Here is a 19,039-nt window from a genome sequence, read left to right as displayed (position 1 = left end):
GGAAGTGTAGTATGCCTATAGGAAAGTCTGCCCAGTGCTGCTCTGCCTTTGTTGGATGTTGATGTTGGAAAGGGTCAGTAGGGTCACTGATTATTGGCAGTATAACAAGAATTCATTTTAGTCAGTTATGTCACTGATGTTGTGGATTTCTTATCAGACTTTGGAACTTCACTATTACTATGTCCACAGGTGATGCCACATGGCAAGTGATGTCACTGATATACACATTTTAACCCATTTACTCCTAAAATGCCTGCTAAAAACGCCTATAGAATCCTATGGCATTCTAGACTAAATAACCTTATTTCCTGAGGGTTTTCTGAAAACATACTAAAAATGTAATATCTAAGCCTCTGTAGCACCTAGAAACATTAAATAAAAAGCATGCTGCACTACGCAGCATCCAGCAGGAGGGTCAATGTTGCGTCATGCAGCATCCAGCGCGAATGGGTTAAAACAATGTGAAAAAGAAATCAATGAGAGGCAACATTTGACTTGTTTGTTATTTGCTTGTCAAAAAGTGTTCAGAATCAGCTTTTGGGACATTTCTCCACTGATTGTCTACAGATCATGGAAGTATGACATTTCCTAATGGAAATGCATGTCATTTAACAGAGGTAGGCCTACCATAAAGAGTCCATGGCAAATTAGTCTCTACTGTATGCGGCCCAAACTAAATGGAATGGAAATTCAATTTCTCACTGAATAACATCTGTCTAGCAATTGTGCAAGTCACCACAAAACCTTATCTCAAGTGCGTCCATTAGTGGATTCCTGCGCTGCACTAAAATGTGCTGATGAGATACTCACAGTTCCTTCTCAGAGCAGGAGAGAGGGGAGCATTCTTAGTGTCACACATTCTTTTCCTCCTGATTGGCCATCACGTCCGCATCACTGCTCGAACAATGCCGTCTCAGTGATGGCTTTTCCACTTTGGGTGCATTCCTCTCCTGCTCTGAAAAAGCATGATTGTTTTTTTATCACTTCAAGGAACTTGGATGGCAGTGGAAGGCATTAGCCTAGCGTTCTTGCTAATGTCTACAAAAGTTAACCACCGAGAAGCTTATGCTCACCTGCTAGTAAACTGTGGGCATACAAAGTAGTCGTAATGCCTTTGGAAGTGTCCTGCCTTGTTAATACAGTCATATCATGTTGAAACTTCTGTTGCAGATTAGGGTGTCTGGGAGAGTTCCAGACAGTTATTGCAGCATCATTAATCTGTCTTTTCTTTAACAGAGCCAATTTGGTTGATGTGTCAAACCCTAGATTAAGGAATAAATCTCTGAATATTTTTTTTCTGGGATTACCAACATGAGCATTGTGATGTGATACTAATTTCAGACGGCATAATTATCCCACGACAGAACTCACTAAGTGAATCACTGCTGCATTTTAGTTTAGTTTTAGATTTTGCTAGCCTCCTCGGCTAACACATTCCTCCCGGGGTCAGGCTTGGCAGACGGGGGCAGCCCCAGCACCTCCGGTCAAGAGCCGTCGAGCGGATGCGAGAAATTAGAAGTGAAGTCGGACTTTGGTGTGACAAAAGGAAGCATTGTACGACGGAGGATCATCAAGGTACACACAGCCGGCCCCAGCTCCTCCGAACCGCCCCAGGGGGATCATGGGTAGCTCCCAAAAGCGTGGCACCTCAAAGACCCTGGCTGACACAAAGGTTGCAAGCCAGGGCATGTCTTTTCCTTATCTGTGCTTTGTGAAATGAGGCAGAGTAAAATTCTATTTTTTTTTTCTGTCCCAGTTATTTTTGTGGACGGAGTAAGGGGCACGACATGTCTGGCTATCTGCCTAGAGAAGATAATACTCAACACGCACGCACACACACACACACACACACACACACACACACTCTCTCTCTCTCTCTCTCTCTCTCTCTCTCTCTCTCTCTCTCTCTCTCTCTCTCTCTCTCTCTCCACATTCATCCTCCAGATACTACTTCTCATCCCTCCCCTCTTTGCCTTTCCCCCCTCAATTAAACTTAATCAAAGTGAATAGGAAGTACATATAAGGGTCTTACGGTCAGACTGGCTCCTAAATCTGTGGGTCTGCAAAGCTGACAGACTGACAGCTCAAAGCGCCTCGCTGGACCCTCATCACAGCAGTGTTGGCCAAACTTACAGGATTAGCCGGTGTTACTGGGCAACTACACCAACTCAGACACTGGCATGGCCATCTTCACCACTGAAGGGGTCACCCTAAATTTTGGATGCTAGGGATCAAAACACAAGCCTGTTCTGTGCAAAGTTTGATGGGTCCCTGCTTAGCGCATCACTGGCTAGCTGAGACAGGATTTTGACATGAGTTTGCTGAAATACAAGAGCAAGCTATGGCTGAAGTGTTTGTAGGCCTTTGCGAGTGATGCAATGACATGAGATGGTTTTGTGGAAAATGTGGCTGTCCCTACTATTCAATAGATGAACTTTTTAGACATAGATGTCACATTTGTCCAGTCAGTTGGTTATGTTATGTTTGGCCAGCTACAAAACTACAACTAAAACATAAGTAATTGATGTTAAATTGTTGAAAATATCTTAACTGTTGGGTGTAGAGTAGATGTTATGTATGCATGTGTACTGCAACACCTTAAAATACAATGATAATCATGAAATGTCACCCTCAATGTGGAAAGTTTTATGAAAGTGTTACTTTGGTCAGGCTTAGTAGCATTTTTACGGACAGGTTTAGTATGTGTCACACCAGCTGAAATATTGCTAATTTTACTTTATTTAAAATATGTGGGTTGAGATGTACAGATGGAGACATGGTATATAATTCCTGTGTTTTGTTGTCATGGAGTAGTCTTGAGGTTTTTGAGCTTTCTCTCTGCTATATAAGTATAGCTTGTGTTATGTGTCCTGACTCTTTCCTGGCATATGCTCTTATGTAATTTGCCATAGTTACATGCAGTTGTGACCCAATACTGGATACACATTTGGTCCATTGTTTATAAACAGACTAGAGACAGTAGAGTTACATGTTTTGCCAATGTAATGTGTGTGTGTGTGTGTGTGTGTGTGTGTGTGTGTGTGACATTGGGGTGTGTGGTTTCCATTTTATGCTTTGGTGAGCACAGAATCTATAGACAGAGACTGAAGGTTGTTTTGTGCTCAATAAAGATTTTGCTGTTGTTAGCAGTCTGTAAAATGTTTTTTGGGATTTCACAGTTCTGACTTGCCATCAAACTAAACCCTCTGAGAAGCCTTTGATATATCCTATCCCGAAAAATGTCATCAGCCATTACCAAAGACACTGTTTTTTTAAGAAAACACACCTGTGTCAGAATAGTTTGTTTTTCCACATTTGATGCTATAGTGAATCATCCTCCAGGCGAGGCCAGGTATGCGTCTGGAGAGAGACTGTCTACTCTACGGTGTCACAATGCCTTGATTGTGACGTGTCAAGTCACAGCACTCTACACAGAGAAAAATGACTGACCCTCAGATAAAAGACTCCTTTGTATCCCCACCGGTCCAAACCATGATGACCAAAGCATTCTGCCCCCAAACAATCTGTCCCAACACCTTTAAATCATATCCCACTTATCTCATCTGTCTTATCTGAAATTAATGTTGTTTTTTTTCACATTATTTTTTCATCCACTCTGACTCACTGTCCTCTACAGACATCAACTCACAGTTGTGCTGATGAATCAGAGCAAATTAGCCCAACAATAGATGATTCAGTGCCAGTGGATTTAGCTGATCCTGAGGCGACCACTAAGCACCTTAACTGGATATTTTGTGTGTGTGTGTGTGTGTGTGTGTGTGTGTGTGTGTGTGTGTGTGTAAAACACATTATTATAAAATACCCAGGTGATTCCACAAGGCTAGACTGCTGCAGGCTATCTGTAAAACTATCAGCAACCTCAGTTACATTACATTACATTACATTACATTTGGCTGACGCTTTTTAACCAAAGCGACTAACAACATGGTAAACAGTAAGTTTTAGAACAATTCTCACAATTTTAGGACAGTTTAAAAGAACATTAGAGTACAGAAAGAATAAGTGCGTAGGTGAGTGCTGTTTTTAACAGTTACTTGTCAGTTTAAAACGGCTGGTGAGTGCTAGGATCAGTAAGACTTGTTGTAAGTGTTGCTATGAGAGTAGATGTTCTCTAAAGAGCTGGGTCTTCAGGAGTTTTTGAAAGTGGAAAAGGATGTCCCTGCCCCTTGTAGGAACTGGAAGTGTGTTCCACCAACGAGGAACAACAGATGAGAAAAGTTTGATTGGCTTGAGCGCACCGGGTGGTAGAGCTAGGACGTTGTTCGATCAGAGGAGCCGAGAGCGGTCTGGAGGTAGTGTAAGTCTGTAAGAGGGCATTCAAGTAGGTGGGAGCAGAACCGAGATTTCTTTGTAGGCAAGCGTTAGAGACTTGAATTTGATGCGGGCCGCCATAGGTAGCCAGTGTAGCTGGATGAGCAGCGGGTAACATGTGCCCTTTTGGGTTGGTTGTAGACCAGCGCCGCTCTGGATCATCATCTGAAGTGGTTTCACTCGCGCAGGCTGGGAGACCTGTCAGGAGGGCATTGCAGTAGTCGAAGTCGGAGATGACTATTGCCTGAACCAGAAGTTGGGTAGCATCTTGAGTCAAGTAAGTCCTGATTTTCCGTGATGTTGTAGAGTGCTTAAACGGCATGACCGGCGACTGAGGCAACATGATCTGAGAAGTTTAGTTGGTTGTCAAGAACAACTCCTAGATTTCTTGCAGTCCTGGTTGGTAAAACAGACAGGGAGTCAAATTTGATGTTGATGTCGTGGTGTATGGTAAGTTTAGCTGGGATGACCAGCAGTTCAGTCTTTGAGAGGTTCAGCTGGAGGTGGTGTGCCTTCATCCATGTAGCTATGTCTGAAAGGCAATCCGAGATCCGTGCTGAAACCAGGGGGTCGTCAGGTGGAAAGGACAGATAGAGCTGTGTGTCGCCTGCATAGCAGTGGTATGAGAAGCCGCGGCGAACGGATAATCTGTCCCAAGGAGGTGGTGTAGATAGCAAAGAGGAGGGGCCCAGCACTGAGCCCTGGGGGACCCCTGTGGTGAGATGGTGAGGTGCGGATAGCTGACCAAGCCATGATACGTTAAACGAAGCGCCCTGTGAGGTAGGATTCAAACCAGGAGAGAGCAGAACCGAGATTCCCATGTCAGCGAAGTATAGAGAAGGATGCGGTGATTAACCGCGGTCAAAGGCAGCCGATAAGTCAAGCAGAATGAGTACTGATGACCGAAGGTTGCCCCTGGCTTCTTTAAGGCTTCTGTTACAGACAGCAGAGCCGTTGGGTAGAGTGGCCGCTTTTGAACCCAGACTGATTTGGATCCAGAAGGTTGTTCTGTGAAAGGAAGTCAGAGACCTGTTTGGAGACCGCTCGTTCAATGCCTTTGGATAGGAAAGGCAGTAGTTAGACAGGGCGGTAGTTCTCGACTTGAGCAGGGTTGAGAGAAGCTTTCTTAAGTAACGGTGTTACCCGGCCATTTTGAACGCTGTTGGAAATGTGCCAGAGGTTAGTGAGGCATTGATCACATGTGTGATAGCTGGAGCGATGGTCGGGCTGATGGACTGAAGTAGGCTCAGAGGGTATAGGGTCCAGCGAAAGCATGTGGTAGGACGGCTGCATGTCAGGAGTCTGGACACTTCACTCGAGAGAGGCGTGAATGCTGAAAAAAGATGTTCCAGCAGTCCCTAGAGGTTGTAGGAGCGGTATCTGAGTCAGATGCGTTGAGTGGGCATGTAGAGAATTGACTGCTGATTGCCGCCACTTTGTTTGTAAAAAATGAGGCGAGGGTATCTGCAGTAAGGCTGGATGGAGGAGGAGGCAGCTGAGGGTTGAGTAGCGATTTGAAGGTTGAGAAAAGTTTTCGAGTGTCTGTAGCGCTGTTGATTTTGTCATGGTAGAAAGCAGTCTTAGCAGCTGTGATGCTGGCTGAGAAGGAGGTCAGGAGTGTCTGGTAGTTTTTGAGGTCGTCAGCTAGTTTGGATTTGTGCCATTTCCTCTCCGCGGCTCTGAGTTTGGTGCGCTGCGATCGGAGGGTATCATTTAGCCATGGATGAGAATGTTAATTAAATCCTCCTCACACAAATGAGATGTCTGTACAGGGTTGATTTTAGAAACAGATAGACTAAGGGTTATTAAGGAAGCATGTGACCTAGACACCTTTTAGTGTTTTTTTGTGTTGTGGTTTTCCTGCAGCAAACAGCTTCTTATCACATGCATAGCTTTATTTAGCAACTATGATTAACAATATTTTTATGCTGAAAGATTATGGTCTATTGTCAGTAAATGAGAGTGAGTCAGTGAGAACTGAGTGCCAGATATGTCCTACGGTATGGAAGGCAAGCCTAATTATTACCGTATTATGGTGACAAAACAAGAGTTGCTGTAAGCCTATAACCATTAATTACACTATTACTAATGATTAACCATTACTTAAAACAGAACGTGGATGTAATGGCTGTAATTTCTAAATGATCATGTTGATGAGTCTACACTTTATCTTGATTGTTCTCCATTGCGGTGATGAAGGCAAAATTACACATTGTGTCATTGTTAAAATAGTATAGTGACACAATTATGTGGCTCTATGGTGGTTATCTGGAAAATTGAAACCTCATCCGTTTAGCCAGCTGAACCAACTTTGAACTGGCACGTGCACCAGTGTAGCAGATCATACACTTTGATGAGAAATATATAATTCAGCAATATGGCATGAATGAGTGTGATGTTGGTAAGGAATATCCATACAGTTGTGATTCAACCATAGGATAGCCCCACTCAAGGAATGCCTTTTGTCCAGTGAGAAATTGATAAATAGTGTGACCGGACCTAACTACTTTATAATAAACTAACACTGTAGATGTGTGTTGTGGAGACAGTAGATGTGTGTTGTGGGTAAGGAATATCCATACAGTTGTGATTCAACCATAGGATAGCCCCACTCAAGGAATGCCTTTTGTCCAGTGAGAAATTGATAAATAGTGTGACCGGACCTAACTACTTTATAATAAACTAACACTGTAGATGCGTGTTGTGGGGACAGTTGAATAAGCAAACACTCTGGATGTGTGTTGTAGGGACAGTTGTGAGGCGTGTGGTCAGTGTGCTGGACAAGAGTACTGCAGTGACCTTGCACATATGAGCAAGAGGGCGGTGCTCTCCACAGGGCTGTCGTCTCCGGCTCTGGTGTCAGGAGCAGATAAACAGCATCTGTGTCACACACGCCAGCCCCTGGTCTGGCCTCCAAACCCTGCGATGAGCTCCTGTCTGGTGACCGTCCGACAGAGCCAACAAACTGGCCAGTGTGTTTATTAGGTTATAAATCATACCGGTGCTGGTGCTCCATCAGTACTGTGATCAATATTGTGGATGTCGGTAGGCATGTTGATTTATACAAATACAAATACACACACACACATATGCGCTCGCGCACACACACACACACACAATGCTGCATACATATTCACACCGATTCTCACACGCATGCTTACACTTTACAGTCTTATGGTCTCAGGTCTCAGGAGAAAACCCTGTTAGTAAAACCCACTGTTAGAACTAAACATGGTGAAGCAGCTTTTAGCTACTATGCGGTTCAGCTCTGGAACCGACTTTCGGATGACATCAAAAAGACCCCAGCTGTAGTCTGTTTTAAATTTAGACTTGAGACCAAACTGTTCTCAGATGCCTTCTGCTAACTGATTAAGTATACTTCCTGATATCACTGAGCTACAAATTCTGAATCTGTCTTTTAATTATTCTACCTTGTGTCTTTTACGTTTTCTTTTAAATTATTCTTTAATTACATTGTGTACTTTATTTTTTTAAACTTTAACTATTGCCCTTTTATGCTTTTATTTTTTACTATTAGGCCTACTCTTTGCTTTTGTGTCTGTAAAGCACATTGAATGACCCCTGTACATGAAATGCGCTATATAAATACTTGACTACAGAGATGTATGGTGCTGTCAGATGACAGTGGCATGTGTCTCTGCTCCACAGCTCATTCAGAGACCTATAGCTTAAACAAACTGGCAGTTTAATTATTAGACTATAAATCTTCCCCTTCACGGTTGCTGATAATATTGTGGTCAAACGTCGGGATGCTCGGTGATTTCATACAAACATAGGCTAAACATTCTAACACATTCAAGCCTTACACTTTCTCACACTCCTGCCAATAGTCTTGCGCATACAGATAACAATACAAAATAATGCAAATTCTAAAACTGATAGTTCCAGTCCTTGATTGTGATTGGCTGAATCACGTTCGATGCCGTTGTAAAATGCAGCATAAACATACACCTTGACCGCATTTTGTATTTTGTATTTTGTTACTGCGCTATCATAACTTGATACAAAAGTTAAAGTAGCTGCGTCTTGACGTTGCTTGGCAACCATTCAGATAGAGGAAATATATTTCTTTTATATTTCTCGTGCCTAACAACGCCCCTTGGCTGTTGTAGAATCAGTGTAACCTACGGCCTTTATTGCCACCTTTCATTGTCACCTTTTAACAGGGTTCCCGCTGGGTCTTAAAAAGCCTAAAATTCAGAACTTTACATTTAAGGCCTTAAAACTAAAAACGGCCAGATTTTCATTCCGAGGTCTTAGAATTCATTTAGTCAGGTCTAAAAAATATTTTACCATCGTTCATTTCCAGAAACGCTGGCCGCAGAAAGTTATTACAAAGTAGCAAAAAAGTATTGAGTCATAGCTTGCCAAGCAGAGCTCTAGCGTCTTTGCTACCATTGTAACAAAACCAGCAGAATGCTCAGAACATTGGTTCAGTGTGTTGTAGGCCTAGTTCTTTCTGGGGGATATTGGTGTTGGTACGTAGCCTACGCAGTGATAAATCTACAAATCCTGTGATAAATGCAATACCTGCCGCAAAATACATCTGCGTCTCCTCAGAATTTGTTAAAGTTCGGTTATGTGTGGAAAATGGGAAAGTATAGGCCTACTTTCAACGAGACTTGCCAAGGCTACATGAAAAGCCTTTTCTTTGCAAACACCACGCTCTCCCGTTTGTTCTCTTTTTGAAAATGAAAAGCCCAAACTACCAAAATCTACATATTCTATCATCACAATTTCTATCTATAGGCCTTCCTTATTTGGTGTACTGACTAGACATTATTGAACAAACATCTGAATTTTAGTATCTAAGTAGGCTAAAGGGCTACTGTACCTCCCTAAAATTACTTTTTTTCAGGTTGGGATGTCTGCTATACATTGTTGACATTACTGTTAAAATGCATTTCCAATAAAGTGAGTATTGGCAAAACCTGTTGTCATTTTATGTTGATGGGGTGTTGTCGGCAGCTACTGAAAGTAACTAATAAAGTAACTTGTAATCTAACTCAGTTACTTTACTGATTACTTGATTTTAAAAGTAACTAAGTTACTTTTTAAAGGAGTAATGAGATTACTTTTTCAAGGCAACTGTGGCAACACTGGCTAGATCACAGCGATGTCTGCTGTTGGTTACAAGTGGTACCCAGCTCCAGGTACGAGGCTCGCTGCAAACTTTGCAAAAAAAAATATTCAATTAGGAACTCTGGGTGTGAAGGCGCTGGAGTCACAAGCCAGAGCATGCAGAGAAACATAGCCGCAAAATGCAAACTGTTTATCAGCACTAGCCGCTAACATCATTCGAAAGTTCCGGTTCCGCTCTTTCAAGTGACGTCTGTGCGACTTGTGCGAGATAAGTACTCCGTGAGCAATTCAACAGAGAATAATGGAACTGAATTTGGACGCATATTAATACTATATATTTTTAGGAGGGCTTTTGATCATCTTTGGGTGGTTTCAGCTCCCCCAAAATACTGTAAGCCTAACAACGTCCTTGACAAGGCTCATACACATACCCCACCCACACACATTCTCATGCAAACACACACACTCACACACACGCACACACAAGTGCAGAGTGTCCACCCAAAACACACTTTCACACCCAGTTTCAACTCGTCTCATTTTTTACTTCCTTGCTGAAATCTATTCTATTTGAGGGCTAGTTTGTTTTAGATTATATTCATTTTGGGCTTAAGGTTTAGGGCATTTGGTACGTGACAAGGATATTTTTCCTTGGGTATACTACAAGTGAGCAATGTAAAAATCAGTTGGGTTGTAGACGTTGGGTGTGGAAGGTTACTAGTTTGATTGCTTTATCTGTAAATTAAATTAATGCTTTTTCAACGACTTTTCAATGATTTTTTTCAGAATTTCTTTGATTTGAATATTTTTTGGTAATGCATTGTGTAGGTCTTAAATTTCAATCTTTATAGTCTTAAAATGTCTTAATGTCTAAATGTCTACGTTTTAATGCCGATTGTTTGTGGTTTCATATCCCTTCCAGAGTCCAGGTATTCCTAGTTACTGCATAATAGTGTAACATACATTTGTGTTTTTATTATTTCCTCTATGTGGTGGTCCCTTATGCAGATCAACTGTGTGACATTCCCACTGCCTCTGAACATGGCTGAGCAGCAGTTACTGAAACCGGATGAGTGGAGCTACTGTGACTATTTTTGGGTAAGGGAAGACCATCCAGACCACAGAGAACAGCTACACACAGACACACACACACACACACACACACACACACACAGAGGGAGAGAAAGCATATAGACATACTCAAACATAAGTTAAAAATCAAACTTATGCAAACACAGTACATCACCTCAGTGAAGTACTGTTTAATACAACAATTGCACTGTTGAAATCATCTTGATCCTTATTCAAACTCAAGTTGAGATCAAATCTGGCCACAGAGTTCCTGTCCCAAGTATGTTGTAACCTGAATTGCATATCTGTGTCTGAAATGTGCTACATAAATAAACTTGCTTTCACTTCTCTAAAGAATAAGACATGTTTATTATGCATGGCCTCTATTTATCTCGAAACAATGAAATAAATGTATAAATGAATGGACGGGTGTTTATCTTGACTGTCATCATGCCGATGTCTGCATAGTCTTAATTTGTTGCATATTCTGAGAATGCTCTTTCAACACATACTAAACAGCATTCTAGGCTCCCTTTAGTCACTTGTTTGATCAGAAATAAACACTGAATCCTCAGCCAGACACAAAAAAAAACTTTGATCTTAGGCATGTCTCCATATCCACATATCTCCCCAGTCATCCTCTCTCCTCTACCTGTTTGTACCCCAGACAGACAAGAAGGACCCCCAGGGGAATCCGTCGGTCTCCGGCTTCGAGGTGCTGCTCCACAAACAGCTCAAGGGCAAACAGATGCAGAAGGAGATGGCCGAGTTCATACGCGAGAGGTGAGATGTCGTCACTTACTGCAACTGCTACTATGGCGGGGAACTCTGCAGTCAGATCTTGAATCTGCTGTGAATTTATACTTGAGGAATAGTGCTTAATGACATTTGTCCGACGGTAACATCGCTGTTATGTTATGGTTGGACAAATCTCATTAAGCGCTATACCTCAAGTATAAATTCACACCAGATTCAAGTTTCTTCTTTAGCTTCTTTAGCACATCCTCATTGTGTAGAGCTTAATTGAAGCTGCAGTACAGTTTGCTGGACAATACCATCAATATTGTTCTGTTAAACGAGTAGTGCTCTGGAAATACAACAGGACAATTCTTACAGAACCTTCTCCATAGTTTCAACATTCTGATGGTTTCCATTCTATGTTGTGGTAGTGCATAAATGCACATTTAATCATGTAGCAAGTCTGGAGAAAACAATGCTCTCAATAATGGATCAATTGCATATAAAAAAAGAGAATCCTATTTTCTTTCAGAGCATATTATGATGCTCTGCACCACATGTTGCAATGCTCTGTGGACTTCTGCTAAAATGCACCCAGCATGGGGGTGGATGTCCTATGCATCACAGATATTGCACAACATCCCTTGTTTCTATCTATTTCTTGTGTTTTCCTGCATGTTGCCATGAAAACAGCGCTGTGGTAACGGTCACTGCTATCCACTTCCCTTGTTTCATTAAACATTAAACAGTGTCTCTCTCTCTCTCTCTCTCTCTCTCTTTCTCCCTCTCACATGCGAAAGAGATGTTTTGAGGTCTTTTTCAAGTGAGTGAGTGAGTGAGTGCTCTGTGACTTTAGTTTGCAAGTTGGCCCAGTATTCTGAGAATGGCCCTGTCCTGCTTTGTAACTCCCAGCGGTTGGGCGTTCAAAGGCTGAGCTTGTGTGTGAGTCTGCGGGGGTGGGTGGTGTTTCACTGGCCAGGGTCACTCTACGGGGTCACCCACCCCTCAGGGGTAACGGGGGGGATGCAGAGGATGTGAATCTGCCCCCATGACTTTGTGAGCATGCTCCCCTGTGTCATAGACCTTTCCCAATTCACCTTAACTCACTCAAGAGAGAATTGTTTTGTTTTTGTTTAGTTTCGTTTCTTTTGATAGAGCAGGAATCTAGAAATATCACACATTGTGTTTTGCTGCTGGCACTGTGCATCAAGCTTCAGTAACAACTCCCGCATTCTTGTTTTGTCTGCTTTTTTTTCCAGAATCAAGATTGAGGAGGAATACGCCAAGAATCTCTCCAAGCTGTCGCAGATTCCCTTAGCCGCACAGGAAGAAGGGTAAGACTGATGCCCCCCCCCACCCCCACCGCCGCTGACACAGCTCCGGGGATAAGCCACAGTCCCACAAGAGCAATAGCTATATAAAGCAATGCTAATAACGACAAGCCTCTTCTGCCTGTTTTGTTCTCACAGTCGACTCAAGCCCACGTGGTGACCTGTGACTAATATGGGCATTAGAGATGTGGAAGAGGTGATGGCCAGTCGTGGCTTTTGTCTGGGAATGAGTGTGTGTGTGCGTGTGTGTGTGTGTGTGTGTGTGTGTGTGTGTGTGTGACGTGTTCCCCTGTGGGTTAGAAAATGTGCTGATGTGCAGGGAAACCTGGGTGTGTTGCTGCAGACTACTAACGTCACCCCGTTGTGTGAAAGAGGGAAGCGTTTCTCTCTCCACCTGTGAGTCATCCTGTGTGTGTGTGTGTGCGTCTGTGTGTGTGTGTGTGTGTGTGTGTGTGTGTGTGTGTGCACGGGCGTGTGTGTAATAGACGATTGCACGTTCAAAAACGGCCGATCTCCATCAGAATTGACACATGCGTCTCCTCCTTTTGAAGTGCATATGAAATCATCATGGATGGACAGGAATGTGCTTTGGTTGCAGTTGGGACTCTGAGGCGCATAAGGACACCTCATGTTGGGAGCGAGTGGAGGCCTGGACACGGCCCACGCAAGTGGAGAGCCATAAACGAGTAGGGAGGAGAGCGCTCAGTCTGTCTCCCGAAAAACCCACACGTTCTGCCAAGTCCCTGGCCCTTAATGCCAATCTGTCATCGTTTACATCAACTCACAAAAGTGTTTAGGCTCAGCTAAGTGTAAAAGCGCTACAGCAACAGCAGCAGCTCCCAGCATATTGCATCCATTATGCTGTTAGACATCAAATGTGCCTTTTTATGGATGGCCTTAAAGAGGCTGAACAGTACACAGAAATGTACTAAATCTACCTATAAACCAAGCAGAGCAATCAAGCCCCTGACTCCAATGCATTGTGTTGCATTGGAGTCCAGTGTGTAAAGGTGACACGTAACTGTGGTGTGACCGCCCCACCACCACCACACCACACCCCGTTTGATAGAGAAGGCTAATTGTTTCATTTAGAATCTAGATTATGCCACAGTCGTGGGCCCACCCATTCCCAGAGACACAACACAATGCTCGTATTATCCTGTACTGCCCCCCGCCCCGTCCACTATCCAACCCCCCGGCCCCATCATCAGACCAGACCCCCTAGCCCTGGTTTTGTTGCGGGGCAGAGACAATCACTGTTTTGTTGGCCGGCTCCTACGTCCATGCCCAGAACCGCTTGTTTATTCCTGAATCTGCCATTTGTGCTGCGGCTGCAGCAGGAGGAGTTCCATTGTAAGCCAAACGGCTGGACAGCAGCCCCGATGGTGCTCCTCTTCTCTCCCACAGCTGATCGATGACACCCCGGAACACGGGGGAAAAAAACACGTTCACTTGCTGCAGAGACACTTTTGTGTGATTGGTGGTTTTTAAACCGTCACCATAGAAACGATGCAATGGAAAGGTCACCTCAAAAAAGTTCTGAATCACTGTAGCTTTTGTTGTGTTGATGTATTGTGAAGTAGGCTACGTCAGGATTTTTTTTTTAAGTTTGAGAGTTACTGAGCTCCTGAAAGAAAACTCTGAGGCTATTGAAAGAGCACGCTTGAGTTAAGGTTAAAGCCTGGCATTATGAACGTATCCTTCCTGATTTGGAACGCGCGCGCCTGTGACCCGGTGATAAGCAGCCAAAGAAGAATGTGCTGGAAGTCGGTGGAACTGCATTCCACAGCGCTGTGCTCGCGGCGCCCCATTCAAAGCCCCGTTTGATCTGACGCCGGCTGGGGGAAGCCTAGCTGAAGCATGTCCGCACACACATATGGATCTGTCTATATTTTAGCTCATAACTCACAGATCTCGCATAGGGCTATTCTGATTGTGCTTTATTAAGCATGCATGATGCGTGATAAATGCTACATCAATGCATATTCTTCGTCATAGGACCGGAGTTGTTGTCGTCGCTGTCGATGTACTTCAGTTTATGATACAGGTTTTGAGTTGGTGGAGTGAAAGGGAACGTATGTCCGCTTACAGTATGTGGCCTGTGTTTCTAAAACCTTCAGGAAGAGCAGGACTGATGTGTGTATACGTCTGAGTGTTCGGTATGTACTCTAGTCAGGGTGAGGCCGGAGCCTCTGCAGCCACAGTTTATTGTCTTTGAATAAATATCCTGTGAATGTTTGTGAATGTCCAGCAATAGATCACAAGTGTGCGAGGTGGACCGTGATGTCTGTGCCACTGTCTATGTCCAGTCACTGCGTGGTCACTTAGTGACTGTTTATGCCTAGCCCTGCAAGAAGAGCCAATCTGTGCAGTAGGGTCCTGAGGTTAAGGATTGACTCATCACTGTGAGAGCAAGGCCACAATCCATCTTTATTTAGAAGACTTATGTAGAAGATGTAAAGGACTATACAATAACATCATAAGGCTGTGTAGCCGTGACCATAAATAGGTACATATAGAATTAAGTCAATCATTGTGAAGCTTTATGAATACTTTCTAGCCATCTATCTAAATAAAGATGAATGCATTTTCTGAATCATCATTTCCTGAATGAAAATGAATTTCCTGAAATGTGTTCTGTGAGGGAGTCCAATGCCTCCACTAGAGGGAGGGGGGGGGGTCAGTTATACAACCCTCATAGGTCTTTAAAAAAAACACTCACCCACACCATTCCCCTCTTCACACTGTGTTGAATAAGTCCACTTCTCAAGTCCACCGCGTAGCCTCCTTCGCAGTACAGTGGTGCGGGGGCGTCCAGGCAGCCAGCGAGCAGGCTGACCTTGCGCTGCCCTCTGATAGGCTCCCCTCCAGAGGGAAGAGGTTCTTACGCTAAGCCCCTATCTGTCTTCTGCAGCACTCTGGGAGAGGCCTGGGCCCAGCTGAAGAAGAGCCTGGCCGACGAGGCCGAAGTTCACCTCAAGTTCTCCTCCAAGGTGAGCAGGCGCTAAGTTAGAGAAAGGATAAGGGAGTGGAGGGAGGGGAGGGGGAGGGTTGGGAGTGTAGATTGGGGATTAGAGGGCCCCACTTCATATTTATTCTCTCTCCTCTCCTTGAACACTAATTAGTGTGCACTATGTCTCCTTGATTGTGTCCTCTATATGTTTTTATTAGAACCCACTCACTTAACATGGGTGGTGTTGAGTGAAGTAGCCTTTTGTGATGCAAATAGGCAAATGATAACATTTTGCTGTTATTATAAGTGGACTGCTCATTCAATAGTCTGGTCATTTTCACTGTGATTTTTGCTATTTTTAAGACAGATGTGATGAAATTCTCCATTTAGCTATAAATGGTGTCATGGCTGTTAAAATTGCAATTTGAATTGGACATTAAATGTGTAGTCATGGCAGCGAGTAATATGTTCTGCACCACAGCAGGGATAAAAATACATTTGCATAGCCAGTGAAATTTCACTATGTGCATGTGAGCTTTTACACACACTTCATAACATGGAGAAATTGAGATTTTATTTGATTTAAGCAGTGCTGAAAAACCTGTAGGCCTTCCTGCCACCACCACGTGAGACGGTTTGCTTGTCCATGAGACGTGTAGGTTTATCTTGGCCGAGAGGAAAGTTCTGGAACACAGCTGGGCGAAGGGAAAAGGAGGGGGTGTTGGGGGAGGTTGAGGGGATGGTTAGTATGTACACACACAAGGAGACGTCGGACCAGATGTGTGCAGCACACTTGTCTCTGTAGACCCTGGCAGTGTGTGTGCGCAAACGAAGATCCTCACAGTTATCCAAGGCTGTGCGGTAATGGCACTTAAGTTACAACACAAACTCTCCATAGACACTAGGCCTCTTAATCTGCTGGATCAGTTTTTTTTTTTTTTGGTTCCAGATAGCCCCATGACTCATTTGGATAAGTTAATGAAATTCAAAATGCATGAACCCAATACAAATATCTCTTTTGGAATATGTGAATTATTTCCTAGACAGTGTGAAATACTTCACATTAACGTCTAGAATTAGGTTAAGAATCATCTGGTGCTGCAGACGGGAAACATTTCCCAGGTGTTCCTTATATCTATTTCCAAAATCTGGAGCTGCTTAGACACTTCAGTGACTCCGGTCAGAGATAAATTTGGCTTCTCTGATTTCAGCTGCAGAGTGAGGTGGAGAAGCCCTTCCTCACCTTTCGTGACAACTTCAAGAAGGACATGAAGAAGTTCGACCACCACATCGCCGACCTCAGAAAACAGCTAGCCAGCCGTTACGCTGCCGTCGAAAAGGTAACATTTGCCCCTTCGGTAACTTCTATAAGAAGGCCTCCTGACGTCAGTCTGGTGTTTTTTTTTTTGCATTTCCAGTTCTAGTCACCTCTCAGCGATTTGAGATTTCAAAGAGAGCCGTAACCCTGGCGACCGAGCACTCTGCCCTTCCCCAGGTTGCTCTTCCAGAATGTCAAGAATCCCCCCTCACATGAATTATTGAGATTCCAGGGTGTTGTTCCAAAGCAGTGGGCCATCTCGCGTCTCAGGAGGGCCCCCCCACTGGCTCTATAAATCAGCAGATCGGCTCAGGTGCCCTCCACACACCCACGACTTTGACGTCGAGCATGTAATCACCCGGATTGCCATTTCACTCTTAACAAATGACACAATTGTCCAATGAGGTCAGAAGGTGTGAAAGGAGATTGCGTGACACACCGGCCTGACTAACGTGATTAATTTAAAGTAGTAGAGCGTGAAGGCGCGGGGGGGGGGACTTGACGTCGTTTTAAAGCTCATGTGAGCCGTGCGATCCAACACATGTCTGCCGTGGGTCAGGCCAAACTGGACCTGAACACGAGCCGGGTCCTCGACCCTGACTTGGCCCTCACGTCACAGAGTGTGAGTCCCAGCGGAGAGACCAGCCACATCAACACCAGCTAAATAAAAGGAATTAGTAGTGTGGTTATTAAACGGATTGTCCTTATTCTCTTTTTTGTGTCAGGCCCGAAAGGCCCTCGCAGACCGACAGAAAGATCTAGAAGTCAAGACCCAGCAGCTGGAAATCAAGCTGAGCTCCAAGATCGAGGAGGACATTAAGAAAGCTCGCAGGAAATCCACGCAAGCAGGTGAGTCATCGGCAGTAGAGCACCACGACCTGAGCTGTAGATAACAAATAGCACCAGAAGACTGACTGGCTGCACTTTATGAAAAATTATAGGAGTTGCTACTGCGTTGGCAGAATGTCGGAATTTCACCCGGCTGGAAAATATCTGGGGTTTTTTTTTGTGAGTAATATGAGCTGGCACAACTTTAGATCAGCTGCTAGGATCCTTGAGGCTGACCTGATAAAAGAGAGTTCCCAAAGAAAGTTTCCGAAAAGAACCACAGTCGGTTCAGACTGAGGTTCGTTTAAAGTTGTTGGTATACCCATTCAAAAGGCCCACTTGAATGCAAGTCTCTCAGTGGCTTGTTATTATGGGAGAGGGTTCTAGAGCAAGTCATGGATCCGTTACTCGGCCAACAGAGGATTGTCATGTGAAGCTTTCAATGAAACGGAACCACACGCAAAGAAGAGAAATCTGACCAGGCAGCGAGGAGAATAATTTTCAGTCAAACGATCCCACCATAAGTGCATATTCGTGACACAGTGTATTTATGGCTCCCTGGTAACTGTAAGCATTAGTATGAGATTGTGTGTGTGTGTGTGTGTGTGCATATGTGCAAGTGACTGTGTGTGTGTGTGTGTGTGTGTGTGCGTGCATATGTGCAGGTGACTGTGTGTGTGTGTGTGTGTGCATGCGTGTGTTAGTGTGCGTGAGTGTATGTGTGTGTGTGTATGTGTGGATGTGTGCACACACGCGGCGCGGCGATGTGTGTATGTCGCGTGTGTATGTGTAGGTGTATGCATGTGTGTATGCGTGGTAAAAGGTAATGCGCGTGTGTGTGTGTGGGTGTATGCACGCATGTGTGTGCGCGTGTGTGTGTGTGTGTTTATGTGTGGGTGCATGTGCGTGCGTGTGTGTGTGAGTGCGTGTGTGTGTATGTGCATGTGTGGATGTGTGGATGTGTGCACACACGTGCGTGCGTGTGTGTATGTGCGTGTGTGTATGTGTGGGTGTATGCACGCATGTGCGTGTGTGTGTGTGTGAGTGCGTGTGTGTGTGTGCGTGTGTTTATGAGTCCAAGGTCTGGAGTTGGGCCTGAGTCGCTCAGCCGTTCTCACAGCGCTGCTGGACTGTACAGCCTCTCTCCCCAGGGCTCCCACTCGGGGGCCGCCCCACTGGCCCAGGCAGAGAGCGGTTTAATCAGGGGGCATGTCCAGCTGGGGTCAGCAGAAGGGGAGAGTGAGAGAGAGTGTGTGAGAAAGAGAGAGAGAAAGAGAAATAAGAGAAGGGGAGAAAGGGAGAGAGGGGGAAGGAAGGGGGGTTAAAAGGAGTCATAGAGAGAGAGAGAGAGAGAGAGAGAGAGAG

At 44.4% G+C, this 19,039-nt stretch overlaps 1 protein-coding gene across 2 annotated transcripts in view; it reads left to right on the top strand.

Annotated features, from left to right (window-relative positions):
• gas7b (growth arrest-specific 7b) overlaps nt 1-19,039 on the top strand; it is a 45,327-nt gene that overhangs the window by 21,799 nt on the left and 4,489 nt on the right. For both annotated transcript variants that reach the window (XM_048233830.1, XM_048233829.1), the window contains 6 exons: nt 10,444-10,533; nt 11,174-11,289; nt 12,504-12,578; nt 15,490-15,568; nt 16,740-16,868; nt 17,572-17,695. In XM_048233830.1, coding sequence (XP_048089787.1) covers nt 10,444-10,533; nt 11,174-11,289; nt 12,504-12,578; nt 15,490-15,568; nt 16,740-16,868; nt 17,572-17,695 — 613 coding nt within the window. The remainder of the gene's footprint in view (nt 1-10,443; nt 10,534-11,173; nt 11,290-12,503; nt 12,579-15,489; nt 15,569-16,739; nt 16,869-17,571; nt 17,696-19,039) is intronic.

Source organism: Alosa alosa, chromosome 22 (genome assembly GCF_017589495.1).
Source record: "Alosa alosa isolate M-15738 ecotype Scorff River chromosome 22, AALO_Geno_1.1, whole genome shotgun sequence".
NCBI classification, from domain to species: domain Eukaryota; kingdom Metazoa; phylum Chordata; class Actinopteri; order Clupeiformes; family Clupeidae; genus Alosa; species Alosa alosa.
Note: the sequence above shows the minus strand (reverse complement) of the source record. Positions and strands in the feature narration are given on the sequence as shown.